The sequence below is a fragment of the Athene cunicularia genome (assembly GCF_003259725.1).
Source record: "Athene cunicularia isolate RWA chromosome 1 unlocalized genomic scaffold, athCun1 chr1_part2, whole genome shotgun sequence".
NCBI classification, from domain to species: domain Eukaryota; kingdom Metazoa; phylum Chordata; class Aves; order Strigiformes; family Strigidae; genus Athene; species Athene cunicularia.
The window spans coordinates 67571418-67585952 of NW_020799092.1; the positions used below are offsets into that span (position 1 = coordinate 67571418).

General features: G+C 38.9%; 1 protein-coding gene across 1 annotated transcript in view; it reads left to right on the plus strand.

The window, feature by feature from the left end:
- The first annotated feature begins 639 nt into the window (after positions 1 to 639).
- COG5 (component of oligomeric golgi complex 5) overlaps positions 640 to 14535 on the plus strand; it is a 190640-nt gene continuing 176744 nt past the window's right edge. The window contains exons 1-6 of the mRNA XM_026868004.1: positions 640 to 652; positions 910 to 1049; positions 2043 to 2100; positions 5650 to 5704; positions 5805 to 5874; positions 11794 to 11914. Coding sequence (XP_026723805.1) covers positions 640 to 652; positions 910 to 1049; positions 2043 to 2100; positions 5650 to 5704; positions 5805 to 5874; positions 11794 to 11914 — 457 coding nt within the window. The remainder of the gene's footprint in view (positions 653 to 909; positions 1050 to 2042; positions 2101 to 5649; positions 5705 to 5804; positions 5875 to 11793; positions 11915 to 14535) is intronic.

The window sequence follows — 14535 nt, forward strand, 5'->3', positions numbered from 1 at the left end:
CGCCCGCGCCGAGCCAGCGGCGCGTCCCCGCCTCCGCCCCCCGCCGCCGGTCGCGAGCGGCATTTAGAAGACGGAGGGTCCTTTGCAAGGGGTGGGCAGGCAGAGCCAGGGAGGAGGTGTTGGCACCCGGGGACGGGGCGAGGAGGCGGGTGAACCCCTGTGCTGTCAAGTCACGGAAAGTTTCGGCTCCCGAGGGACCGCAGGCGCTGGCGAGTGCCGCTGAGACTCCCCCTCCTTGGGGAGGGGAGCTCCCGCCGCTGGCGGAGGTGTCCTGGTGGCGCGGTCCTGCGAGGCGGCGTGTTCACCTGTGGTCGGTTGCTTCTAAAGGGGAAAAAAAAAAAAAAAAAAAAGGCACTGAAAGAGGGGAGACGAAGGTGCTTGGCAATATCAGCGTGCGCTGCCTGGAAACTCGGGTCTTGCTTGATCCAGAGTCATCACTGCAGTATCATTTCGTATTTTAGTATTTACAGCCAATACCGCTGTAAGAGTCTGTCATGGTTTCATGAAGTTGTGTCTCATGCCACTTCGATCCTCAGTGATTTGAAGGTGCCTGGTGTGTGTTTGATTATGGTAACCTTAACGGCTTCACTCTGCTTTACACAGTAAAGTTTGAAGAAGAAGATATGGTAACTTTTTAGCATGTTCTACTCAAGTAAAGGCTGTGGTGAATAAAGGAACGTGTGCCTTTTTCACCATTTACATCTCACATCACTCATCCCAGTCATCAGCTCCAAACTTGTTTCTCTTGTTTGTGGTCTCTTCTCAAATCAGTGTCCCATTTATTTTATGCAGTGTAGCAAATATACACTGATAGATTTGTAGAATGTGAGAGAGAACTGTATGCTTTAGGTCCATAAATATTATTAAACTGTTTTGAAGTACGAAGATAAAATCTAAATCTTTTTTCAGAATGTTATGCTGACTTCTTCAGAGAAGACTTTGATGTGAAAGCTTACACTTCCCAGTCTATCCATCAGGCCGTGATAGCTGAGCAACTGGCAAAGCTTGCCCAAGGTATCAGTCAGTTGGATAAAGAACTTCATTTACAAGTAAGTTTAAAGCATACCTGTTATTCTGGAGTGGTTGAGACAAAGTAGTCAAAAGTTTAGTAATCTTATGATCTTGTTGCTTCTGAAATTGCCGGGTGTATTCTGCAAGCATCAACTAAAGGTACAGTTTGCAGCAAAGTGAGTTGTGAATCTGACACTTAACTCCATCAGGCTCACACTTAATGCTCCTACAAGAAGCCACATACCGGTTTGCTTTCAGTTCCTGCAGCCAATCTCTGTACGGATGAAGGTTCCACTCTTCCTTGTAAGGATGTTCCCTGACTTCAAATGATCATGTCAGCTATCAGAAACTCTGGCCTGTGTTTTGTGATGACAGTTGTGAGAAGACAGGGAATGATTTAACTTGCACGCTTTCATCCTGTGCTGGAGAGTAGCCTTGGCTCTAAGGCTTACATGTAGCTGGGCAAATATAAGCTATGTTAACACACCTCCACACCTTTAGAAGGGCTTTTGAGTTTGGATAGTAGAAGTCTTTTTGGTAAAATCTATGCAGACACCACAGATCCACAGTGGATCTTGCAATGAGAACACATGCCAATTTTGTGTGTAGTTTCAAAACCGACTTCCTGCCCCAATTAGTAAATTCTTTGGGAACTAGTTTCTAAATGTCATAAATAAAAAGAAACTATTTAAAATGTGAATATATGTTATTACTGTGTTATTAATAAGCTTACCTTTACAATTACTATTATATCTGAAAGTGTTGAAATGTGATTACTCTGCTGGCTTTAATTAAGATGTCAGCTACACTGCAGTCACTGACCCTCCATTCTGAGCTTGTCGCTTCTGTGAATTAAAACATGCTCTGAAATCACTTTCATCTTTAAGGTTTGGCTGCTTTTTCCTGTGTCTGCCTAATGTAGGGGTGATGATATTTTAAGGCCTAATGTAGGAATGATGATATATTAATATTCCTTTCAGGCACACATACCCATTTTTCTGTGTTGATTTCTCTATTCTTTTTTTTTTAAGGTTGTTGCAAGACATGAAGACCTGTTGGCCCAAGCAACTGGAATTGAATCCCTGGAAGGTAAATACTGTGGTATTTTGCTTGCTAATTCTTATGATGGAGGAAGCACTTTTAATATCTGTGCAGGGAACATTGTTTCCTGCCAACTTTGGCCCCTAATGTTAGGGTTTCAAGAAGGAACATATGGCAGCTTTTTTTTGATGTCAGTAGATGGAGCTCCAGGGAGAAGATTTGGCTGATACTTCTCTGGCATAAATGCTTTATAGGAAAACATATTTTGGTAGTCAGTTCTGAGCAACTTTAGCAATCAAGTCTTTTTAATCTTTTAATATATGTTTCTAAATAAGCTTAATTTTGTTGCAACGTTACCTGGTACCTGTTGCTGTAAGTACCAAGTTTGTGCATATGCATGTGCTACATACTTTGTGAATCTTAATCAAAGAGGCTTTAACACATAATCTTAACTGCATTGTGATATTTTTTTCATGGTAAGGGACTATTAAATTAAATACATACCTTTGTGTTATTCCACTGTTTGGGAACTACTTCACTGTCATGAGACCACACCTGGAGTACTGTGTTCAGCTCTGGGTCCCCCAACATAAGGACAGGAACCTGCTTGAGAGGATCCAGAGGAGGGACACAAAGATGAGCAGGGTCTGGAGCACCTGCCTTGTGAGGACAGGCTGAGAGAGTTGGGGTTGTTCAGTCCAGAGAAGACAAGGCTCTGGGGAGACTCAGGGAGTGTAGTGATAGGATGAAGGGTAATGAGTTTTAAACTGAAAGAGGGTACATTTAGATTAGATGTAAGGAAGAAGTTCTTCACTGTGAGGTGGTGAGACACTGGCACAGGTTGCCCAGAGAAGCTGTGGCTGCCCCCTCCCTGGCTGTGTTCAAGGCCAGGTTGGACGGGGCTTTGAGCAACCTGGGCTAGTGGAAGGTGTCCCTGCCCATGGCACAGGGGTTGGAACTAGATGGTCTTTAAGGTTCCTTCCAACCCAAACCATTCTATGACTCTGTGACTTTAACATAAACTGCTGACTTTCAAAGGCCTTATTTAGGAGCCATTGAATCTATACAGAAAAATGACTGCAGTCTATTATTCTTGTGCCAGAAAGTCATTAGACCTGCCGTTCTGCTCTTTGTCACTTGCTGGGAACTTGATACAGTTTTGGGTGTTTTTTTGTGCAGGAAAATATTTACTTCTACAACATGCTAATTTGCATATACTGTGGGATCCAAGCATATTCTCTTTTCCCCTTCTGTTTTGTAACTTGCTAAGTAATTTTTCTTTGTTCCTTCTTGTGCTTCCAGATTTTGACATAACCAGAGAGTTTTTGGTTGCTGGCAGTTATAGTATCTTCTTAGTCTTTGGAACTTGTTCAATCCAGTATTCGATTGTTAGCCTATTGTTAGCCTAGCTACAAAAATAAAGAACTGCCTATTTAATCTAGCAATGGTAGCCCCTGAATAGCTTTTTTAACAGTTGGAAAATTAAGCATAGGAAGACTGGAATCTATGTTCATCGTCAAAATAAGAAGTAGATAGGATTCTGTCATCAGTCTTGTGATTGATAAATACATCCCAGTCATGATCTTCAGCAACTTGTGCTCAGTGGAATTGTGTTTTCTGAAATCATGGTTGTTTCTGAAGGCATTCCTTCCTAAAATTGCTCGGAGGAAAGAATGAAGTACTTCAAAACAACTGTTCAGTTATAAAACATTTCTATAAGGCAGATATAATTATTATGCATGTTTTACAGCTAATAACCCAAAGTAAAAATAAAATCTATTTCACCTTAAATTTGTTGAAATGTCTCAGTTTACTTAGGGTTATGCTCTTTAAGAGGCCTTTTCTGTGTGTGAGGGAAGGAGAAGCATGTGGAGGTTCTGATCCTGAAAAATATTTGATACTTGAGACATCGGTAGAAACTTCAGACTGCAGTTGCCAGGAAAAACAAAAGTCTACGCACACAAAGATGATGTTTTAAGTTTTGCAAAACTTTCTCATCTCTGCCCTGCTTATGTGACACGTAATACATGGTCGCTGTAGAGAAACATTGAATCAGGATTCATAAGAAAAAGAAATGATGGATGTCAACAGAAATTTTGACTACGAAGTAAGAAATGCGTAGCTCTTGGTATGTTTATCAAGAAAGTTAGTGAAGATTATGGAACTCATTCACAAGGATGCACAATCATTAGGATGTGCAAAAGTGAATCTCATTAAACATTTCAAATTGATATACTTGGCTTGTAGAGTCCTTTCTTTTTTAGGTCCATGCACTTTTTTAATGGTACACTCATCTGGTATACATACTCTTTTCTGTCAGTAAGTAGCTCAAGACAGGTTAAATAGTATCATCCCCTAATTTACACAGCAGATGGGGAGGATAGATGGCTGTTTCACCCATCCTAATTCTGCCTGCTGTCAAGAGGAGTGCTGTATGCTTTATAGCAATGTCACAGCCATAGATGTAGCAATGTCATGCTGCTGGCCCTCCCCCATTATTGCAATGTAGCATGGAAAATTCAGCCTATTTTGCCAACTTTTCATTGTATCTCATATCTTCATCCTCTGGTGTGTGAGAATTGCATGCCTACCATTCCATGTATAAATGTCAGGGAACTCCCAAGTCTGTCCCTAAGCCAAGTTAATAATTCTGAAATATGGAGAAGGTAAGAGTTTAATATTTATACAAAATACGTGAGATATGGTCCTAGTACAGGACAAGCTGAGTAAAACTATTAGCAGTAGTTCTATTAATCTTCCATCTTAGTGTATCATATTGCAGGTTTATCCAATGTGATGATGACATGCTTGTAAACAGGGCTTTACAAAAACTTATGTTTGGGAATGCTAACAATAACTGGAACAAAAATAATTTCATCAGCCTGGGTTTGTATAACTTAATTAAATTCTCAGCAGGCTGATTCCATATTGCAAAAAATGACTGCTACCCTTGACTACTTTGCAATTTAACAAGAAAAGAACAAGCATGCTTGTGGGCTTTCTTTGTACTGCTTTGCCAAACTCATCTGGAACAAACATGATTGCTCTGTTTGTAATCTAAATTAGATGACCAACATCGATACTTTTTGCTAAAGAGGCTTATGCACAGGAAGAAAACCTTGAAATAGAATTGGTTATCCTCTCAGTCCTCTTTGTCTGTTGTTTTCTGTGAAGTGTCTAGTCACTATGTTAAATAAATAGTGATAAATAGGTTACGCCATTTTTGTATATCATCTTCAGGTGTTTGTACCAGGTTATATGCCTTTGAACAGCAGTCCTGATCATCGTTCTCTTAGAAAGCAATATCTACTCTAAATATTATTTGAAACTTAACATATGAGTGGTATTTCTTCTGTAGGTTTGTGTTCTCTACCAATAAATTTTCCATAACATTCAGTAAGTGACCTATTACCTGCTCAGTTTATTTCCAAATATGCCGTGTTTTTTATTAATTTCAATCTGTTTGAATGCTTTGTTCTAAAGGGGGGATTTTTTTTTTTTAATGTTAAAGTAGTCTGCAGTAGTTACTATGATTTGAAGAGTAGTTCTTTCTGTAATTGACAAGTGTTCCATGTAAGAAATCTGCTTATTTTGCAGGTGTCCTCGAAATGATGCAGACTAGAATTGGTGCTCTACAAAGTACTGTTGATAGGTATGCCATTAATTATGTAATTAGAAAGTATACACTCTTAATTGTTCCATCATGTTATTTATTAATACTGCTATAAATAAATTTCTCTTTTTCTTTTTAGAATTAGAGTAAAAATTGTTGACCCCTACAACAAAATAGTGTCTCGCACAGCTCAGCTAGCAAAGCTTCAAGTAAGTTTTATTAAAAATGTATTTTTAAAAAACTCTTTCAAATGTGTCTTATTCCCCAGTTGTCAGACATGGGTGGGATTTTCATTCTCCAGTAGCCTGTAGTTCGTTGTCAGTGTTTCTTAAGGAAAAACAGTATTTGTGTGTCTCTTCATGAGCTACTGAGAAGTGCTTTGTCTTGCAAAGTAGGAAACTGACCTTTGCACTAGCTAAGTCAGTTTTTAAGACATGGAGGGAAGAGGGAAGGGTTATCTTGAGTTCAGATTACTTAAATTCTCATTATTGTTTATGTAATTGCGGTATTTAATGTTATGGTGCCATTGTGTAGACGATGCTTTTCTCCTTGTAAGTCAATGCATGCTTGGCTGCAGTTTAGTAAAGAGCTTGAAAATTAGTTCTCTCAAAGTAGTCAAGATGCAATTTATGGAACCAGTTGTGGTTTTGTAGTTTTATAAGCCCAGGTACGTAGTTGTCCCTGTCTTTTGTAAATGGAGTTTACAGGAGAATCACAGAACCATCTAGGTTGGAAAAGACCTTGAAGATCATCCAGTCCAACCATTAACCTAGCACTGACAGTTCCCAACTACACCATATCCCAGAGTCAACCCAACTCTTAAACACCTCCAGGGATGGGGACTCTACCACCTCCCTGGGCAGCCCATTCCAACACCTAACAACCCCTTCTGGAAAGAAATGCTTCTTAATATCCAGTCTAAACCTTCCCTGGTACAACTTGAGGCCATTCCCTCTTGTCCTATCGCTTGTTACTTGGTTCAAGAGGCTCATCCCCAGCTCTCTGCACCCTCCTTTCAGGTAGCTGTAGAGAGCGATGAGGTCTCCCCTCAGCCTCCTCTTCTCCAGACTAAACACCTCCAGTTCCCTCAGCCGCTCCCCGTACGACCTGTGCTCCAGACCCTGCACCAGCTCCGTTGCCCTTCCTGGACACGCTCGAGTCATTCAATGTCCTTTTTGTAGTGAAGGGCCCAAAACTGAACACAGGAATCGAGGGGCGGCCTCACCAGTGCCGAGTCCAGGGCTCAGATCCCTTCCCTGTCCCTGCTGGCCACACTATTGCTGACACAAGCCAGGATGCCACTGGCCTTCTTGGCCACCTGGGCACACTGCTGGCTCCTGTTCAGCCGGCTGTCAGTCAACACCCCAGGTCCCTGTCTGACTGGCAGCTCTCCAGACACTCCTCCCCAAGCCTGTAGCGCTGCTGGGGGTTGTGGCTGATGTAGGCCTCTGTTAGAGGATAGCAGGTGGGAGAGAGCTGATCATGATGATGGTGAGGTAAGTGTCAAATACTTCCATTGTTGATTTTATAATAGTTGAAAATTGTTCCATAGATCTTCAGGAATCATTTAGCTGCATTCTATTCCATTTATGGTTTGAAAAGCAACATAACTCCAAATCCACAAGTGTTTAATGAGTTATTGTTTGAACTATTTGTCTTTGTAAGTTTACCTTAGCTTTGCAGAACTAGGAAATTATTTTTTAGTAGCTGAAAACTGAACTGTGAATGTACACTCAAGTAGATTGCCATCTGCAGGTGACTGCTGTTATACAGTAGAGTAGATGAAGCTTCAAATGCAGTTTCTAGTCTGGGGGCTGTGGAGCAGCTGCAGTACTCTCTTGTTGAACTTCTAGTATTTTCTCCCTTACTTTCAGTAGCAGTGAAGTTCAGCATGAAGCTCTTAATGCTCTGTTTAGCCAGTTTGTCAGCTGCTTCTCCTGTTCTTTTCAACTCCAGCTGTTACTGTTTTTGTCACTGGGCAAAACCTGTAACTTTCATGTGGCAGGTTAGTTGCAGCTGTGGAAAAGGTTGCAGGAATTTGGGGCTAAAGATGATCATTTCTGCCCTGACCTTACAAAAAGTCAAACTGCAAAAGGACGTCTGAGAGCAATGAGTCCCTGAACTTAGGAAATATCTCTTGGGTGCTCTTTGCTTTCTCTTTGCTGTAGCAGGGTTACATAGATTTTCCTGTGGTGTGAAAGCAGTATCCGTCCACGGTCAGCATTACTCAGCCTGTGCCAGGGAATTTGTAATATCTGGCTTTTCTTGGCTGTAAGTCAGAAAAAAGAGGTGCAGGATAAGGGGAGCTTGCTAGGCTACTCTTCCTAGCATCCAAATCTACTTACTTAACTCAGTGCAGAAAGAGGAATCATGATTCCCACTTCTCTGCCAGGGAGAGTCCATTCTTGGAACAGGGGCTGCCACCCCTCTTGTGTTGGTGGACACATAGCAAGTGCTTTACATTGTACTATACTGCTGGGAAGAGTTGAGGGCCAGGACAGCTGAACTGTGAAGTGAAGCTAGACTTACGGAGAGTTGAGTCAACAGGCCTTTGAAATCTCAACCCTCCTGCCTCCCCAGGATGCACTGCTGTGGTGTCTCTTTACCTGGCTGACTTGTTTGTTCAGGAAGGAAGGGCAACAGCACTGCAGACAATTCACTTCCTGGCAATGACAGGGCTTATGACATGAAATTGCTCACAAATGCAAGACTAGTGACACTTTCAAACTAGCTAATTTTATCAGCTGATGTACAGTTGGTAGAATAATTAGAAAAAGATAGATGACTGATAAAAGAGGTTGCTTTCTGTCAAAATCTGTGGGGTTGGCAGGTATGTTTTGCTGAACTGTGTAGTGTTTAAGGGCCTCTTGTACTCATGATGGTATGATTTTAGTGCTTCTCCATTGATTGCTGTGGGACTACTTACAAACTGAAGGGATATTTGGCTTGCATAAAGCTGGATTTTGCCATCCTTAATTGTTTTTAATATACTCTGTTTTTTTCATAAACATTCTCACTGCAAATTCATTGTCAAGCTTCAAATCTAGTCCTGAATTCTAAATCTCTGCTGTGCGCTTGTTTATATTATGTCTTGCTCTGTTATTAGAGCTTCATGGCATCCCAAGGAAGCAGCAGACTCACAAAGCTCACTTGCTACTTTAAATCATACTATCTTCTTCTGAGTCTTTCCATTGTGGATCACAAGCTAAGTGGGAATAGTTAACAGATGAAATATGTAGACAGAGAGTTTGTCCTTCAGAGGGTTATTTTCTGTGGAGCTCAGTTTAACCAAGTGTTTTTACATGTTCTTTTAAATTTCAGATATTTCAGTGTTTAAAAATCTTTATAATAGCCAAATTTTTAAAACTTTTTTTTTTAAAAAAAAAAACACCACAAACCCAAACTGTATTTTTAAAGTTATTCTCTTTAAAATATTCACCAGTAGCAGTTTTCATCCTGGTACTACAGTAACTAAATAGTAAATGTAGTTTGAAGATAGTGGACTGTCTCATTTTTCTTCAGGCCTCTGTTATATATACATTCAATTGCATTATGATCTGGAAGATATATGCAGTTGCATATATGAGCTATGCACTCGCACATTTTCAAGTGGTCATCTATAATTAAGTCTTCTTTCAATAATTTCTTAAAATTAATTTGAGATTAAAACTAAGAGACTTTTTGATTGCTCGTATTGTAGCAATAATGCCTTAGTGTTGATATCAAAGAATCACAGAATTCTGTCTTAGTGGTGATATGTTGCTTTAAATATCAGGAGATAACTAACATGTAATCTCCAGAAAAATCAGATTTTTAATTTTACTAAAACTACTGGGACTAACTCAGACCACTTTACCAGATAAATTCTTGATTAAACAGTGGAATTCATTCCTTCTTGGATGAAAGCATCTCCTTCAGAAAAGCATACTATGTCAACTCAGGAAGGGAGTGTTTCCTGAATTAATTCAGGCATCTGTTATGCAGGTGGTCAGGTTAGAAGATCTAGTGTCTGTGAACAACTCCACTATTAGATAAAATTTTTAATTTCTGTTACATGGTTCTCATATAGTGCATTCTTCAATGGTGTCTGGGAGTTTAACAACTCACATAAATGGAAATACTTGGGTGAAACAGAATCTTTGTCAACGGCACAATACAGTAGCAATCACTGTGAAGTTAAGCATGCATCTTCAGTGTCTTTGGATTTTTCACCTTCTAATTCACAGAGCCATAAATTTTTTTTGCTCTTGTATCTAAATGTAACTTTTCTCTTCTCTTATTCAGTTTGATAGTCCTTTTGAAAGATTGTTTCTTGGGACAGGAGATAAGCAGCAATTCAAAGAAAAAGAAATAATCTTTTGGCATATAAAGTAAAAGATGGTCAGATGATAACTGAAGTTGAATCCCTAGAGAAAAACATTAGCCAGAGGTACACAGTTGGATTATAGAGTAATTAAATTTGAAATCGAAGTAGTAATACTATGTCCTCTTATTTGGTGAAGCACAGTGCACTATATAGAAAGCTATTTTTGATTAATCTTGCAGAAATTTAGTTCACAGATATGAAAGTGATAGGTGGATCAAGATTCTTCTAATTAAAAAAATGAGTTAATAAAAACTAACGTTAATCTCTCAAAGTAGGATAAGCCCCACTTGGTTCTCACTAATGGTAATAGAAATCATGTGGTTGTCTTTGAATGATTAGGAAACCTGCACTTTAGACTGTGTGATACAGAGCCAAAAGCATTGAGAGTAGTTGTGCTTTCTGTGAATTGCCCCAGGGGGCTTTTAAAAATGTTTTCTTCTGTCTAGATGTTTAATAAAATGAACTATAAATATTTGTGTTTTGATTGGTTTGTGCTGGCATAGGGAAGATACTGACAAGTTGTACAGTCCACTGAATACTGGTTGAAATAACACAATCGTGAATGCTTTCATATGTGTACTTTAACATAAGTTTTCAAGACATTAACTTGAATATAAAAAATGGGTTCAAAGTCTGTCAGTTACTAAATATTTTTTATAATAATTTAAATTTAATTTTGATATGCACAAGGTAAATACTTGAGGAGGCTTTGCCTTCAGTACCATGGAAAATACCTCAGAACAACAGTCTTATTCCAAATTTCTCATTTACCTCTCGTTAATCAGATTGCCGATGTTGAACTGTACTGATGACTAGTACTGAAATCCACATACTTTTTTACTCTCCTGAGTCACATTTCTGAACTCTAGTTTAGATGTTACCCACTCCATAATGTTGCTGCTCCCATAGCATGTACCTCCTAGCCTCAGGAGGTACATACAACCTCTACACTTGGTGTAGCTTTTACTGTTTCTGTCTCTATTCTTTACTGTGTAGAAGGAGAAGACCTATTTCAAGATCTTAGTTGATTAAAAAATTATGAAACTATTATGTTTGATTCAGATGTCAGCACTGTCTTTTTTCCTAAATTGCTGTTAACGAAAACATACACGAATATGTTTCATGAAAATTTACATATGCATCCATCTTCTTATTTTAGCCAAGAATGCCCTGTTTTTTAATAAACCTATGAAAGAATGTGAACTAACAGTTGGCTGAATGAAAGTGACTGGCCTTCTGAAAGTTTTGCTGAAAATGTGTTTTTACATATATTCCTAACATAAGAGTCAGTATCTGTAATAGCATTTTAGCCTTTAAGTTTTATTATCCTCTGAAGTAAGTGCTGCCATTTTGATTATTTTGGATGATTTGATTGGCAAGGCCAACTTCTTAATTTTGCTGAAGCTTACGGAGGGGTGGAATATTGAGGGGTGATGTGCAATGTAGAATAAAGCTCGCTTCTAGTTAGAAATAGAACAACTCTGTCACAGGGTTCTGAGCTTCCTTTTTTTTTTAACTGGAAATGACAGTGTAATCTCAGTAACCATGTGAATATAATTACCAGTTTTAGAAAGTTTTGGTCTATATTGCATAAAAACATGTTAAAAAATCCTGAAAAAAGGGATTTCAGCGTTCTAAAGTTCCTTGATTTTATTCACACTCATATTTCCTTTTTTGGTTAAAATATTTACATATTTGAGGCCTAATATTATGTAGTCATAATGTACTGATAATATCCCCTAACACTATGATTTCTCTGCAGGCTGCCTGTGACTTGCTGCGGAGGATAATACGCATCTTGTACCTAAGTAAGAGACTTCAAGGACAACTGCAAGGAGGAAGCAGAGAGATAACAAAAGCTGCCCAGAGTCTCAATGAACTTGGTGAGTCCTTCTTAGTTACTTCCAGAGGCATTTTTAGCTTGCACTCATATGACTCACACTAGTGTTTCATTTAAAAACCAAAGAAACCCCCAAAATGTTTTACTCTGGCTTTTACTGTCTACTTTCTGATTTGAACTGAAAAATAGTCTGGACAGAACTCATTATTACTTTCAGTTTTTTCATATGACTTCCCTAGATAAAGGCATTTAATAACATGAAAATTCTATGATAATAACTTGTGTTCTTTTGGGCAACAACTTTTGTGTGAAGCAATTAATTTCTTACTGGTTTGTGTTTGTATGAAATGCCTGCAGAGGCAGCAGATACATATTTAGCTTTTGGAAGACATTGCACTACAATAGGGCATAGTTTGAATTACAGTTTACGTCCTAAAATAAAATTATTTGCCCTGTGACCTAGATGAAAGCCATATGTGATATGATACACAGATACCTAGCCTAATGCAGATACTAGAAGCATTCTGCTGCAGTAGCGACTAATTTACTCTGTATTCTATTGTCTTCTAGGAAGAAAGATGAAATAGTTCTCATGAAGCTCACATTACATTGCTAGATTGTTTTCTGTACTTGAGCTAGCTTGAGTACTTCCACACTGTGCTGCAGTGTGCAGTGAGGAGCATCCCATTAGTCTTGGAGATCAGTCATTGGTGTTGTATATGGTATCTTGCCAGCTGTTTCTCCTTTGATTTAATAGTATTCAATTTCAGCTTCCAAAAATAGGTTGTGGGAGGGTTGAACTATCAAACATTCAGTATCATCCTGAGGTTTATTGTGCATATTTGTCACTACTGCTCTTTTTATACTGTGTAATCAAAAAATTATTAGACAATGACTTAGTCTTATAATTAGCAGATGCTGTGTTGCAAATGGAAAGTTTATATAGTTATTTAGTATATCAGTTTGACTGAAGCACTTAAGCATCAATTGTAGCATTCTGAGCTAGAATATTTTTTCTAATTTTCTATTTTTTCTGGTTTTTTTATTTTCTTTCCCTTTTGGTCTCCCTTCACATCTTCAGGATATATAAAGTAATACTGTCTTTTAACTACCTGAATTACAAGTCTTGTGGGATTAATCTGAATGCTAGATCCTATTCAAATAATTACTACAATTTAATGGTAAAATCTGAGATATTTATCTTGTGTAGTTTTTAGGATTTCTTTCTTTTAAGGAAAAATGCCTTTTATTACTCTGCTTGCTCTTTTTCTTTCACCATTTAAAAAAAAAAGTTTACACTTTGTTAAAGTGTCACAGTTTTTTGAGGTTCTTGTTTTCAAATACTTGGTCTTTTTCTGAAGCTTAGAAAACACCGGGTAATTACTGTTGTTAAAGATGAAGGTAAACGTGTTCCCTTAGGAAGCCCTTTTGAGTTTCATCCTACAGGCCATAGTGGGGGAACCAACTGTTGTGGTCCTTAATTTCATCCTTAATTAATCCTTAAATCTGGGAGGTTTATGGCCAGGCAAAATCCCTTGTCTACTGTCATTTCTCTCTCCCTCTGTTTTCCTGGTATCTCTTCCTTTCTTCTCACTTACCTCTCCATCTGCATCCCTCCCTCATCTTTTGACTATCTACTTTTTGTTGTCCTCTACTTCCCACCTTGGCTGGTCTGAATTCTTACTGCCTTCCAGCTGGCCATGAAGCCCAGCATCTGAGTGGGTGGGAACACCCCACTGAGGAGGGCTGGTGTGGGACTGTCTGTCTTGTGTGGTGAGGTGGTGGCTTGCTGGGTATGGGGTAGGTCTGTTCAGGGAGGAGGAAGGTGTGCAGTAGCTGGAGTCGACATGGTTCAGAGTACTGCAGTGGAAGTCAGTGGGAAGGTGGTGTGTTGCAGGGAGGCTGGATTTTGGGATATGGCTGGGGAAACACTGGCTGTGTGGTAGACATGAGTGGTGTGAAAGTCTGGTATCGGATAGGGAGTTCTGCATCATGCAGGCTTGCTTTTGAATTGGGGGTCATGGCCAAGAGTAATACTAATTTGTGTTTTTAGCCAGATATTTCTGAATATCCCTTTCAGCTGTCATTCAGGGCAAAATTCTTCCTATTGTTTGTTACCTTTCTGTTGTATGTGTGGTGCAGTATAATTTCTCCTTTGTTGAAATCAGCAGCACTGTGAATTACTGTGAAAGCTTTGCACTTTCAATGGTATAATATACCTTTTACTGATTATAGGTTATTCTGGGTAGAATCTTGGGATAACTGGCCATTTATTTTTACATACTGTTATACTCTGTGTGTACGTTTGGGGGACACAAATGTGTGTGTGCCCATTTAGGTATACGTATTCAGCCTATATTTCCTCAGCAACTCTCTATCAGTTAATTTACAGGTTTTACTTAGTTGTGTCTTGAAGTTTATTTTACAGTCATGGGAAAAGATATAAAAATATAAAATCTTGGAATTAGAAATATGGGTCAGTCAGAGGAACTACAAGAAACAGTAGCTTTTACTGAGAAGGGTGTTTTTTATTGGAATTTTTGTTAAGTTGCTAATAGTCTGCAGATTTCTAGCTTCAGCAGATGATGGTAGGAACTCTTCTCTGAAAGCACTTGGTAATATTGAGATTACTTTGGTAATCGCCGAGATCTCTACTTAAAGCTA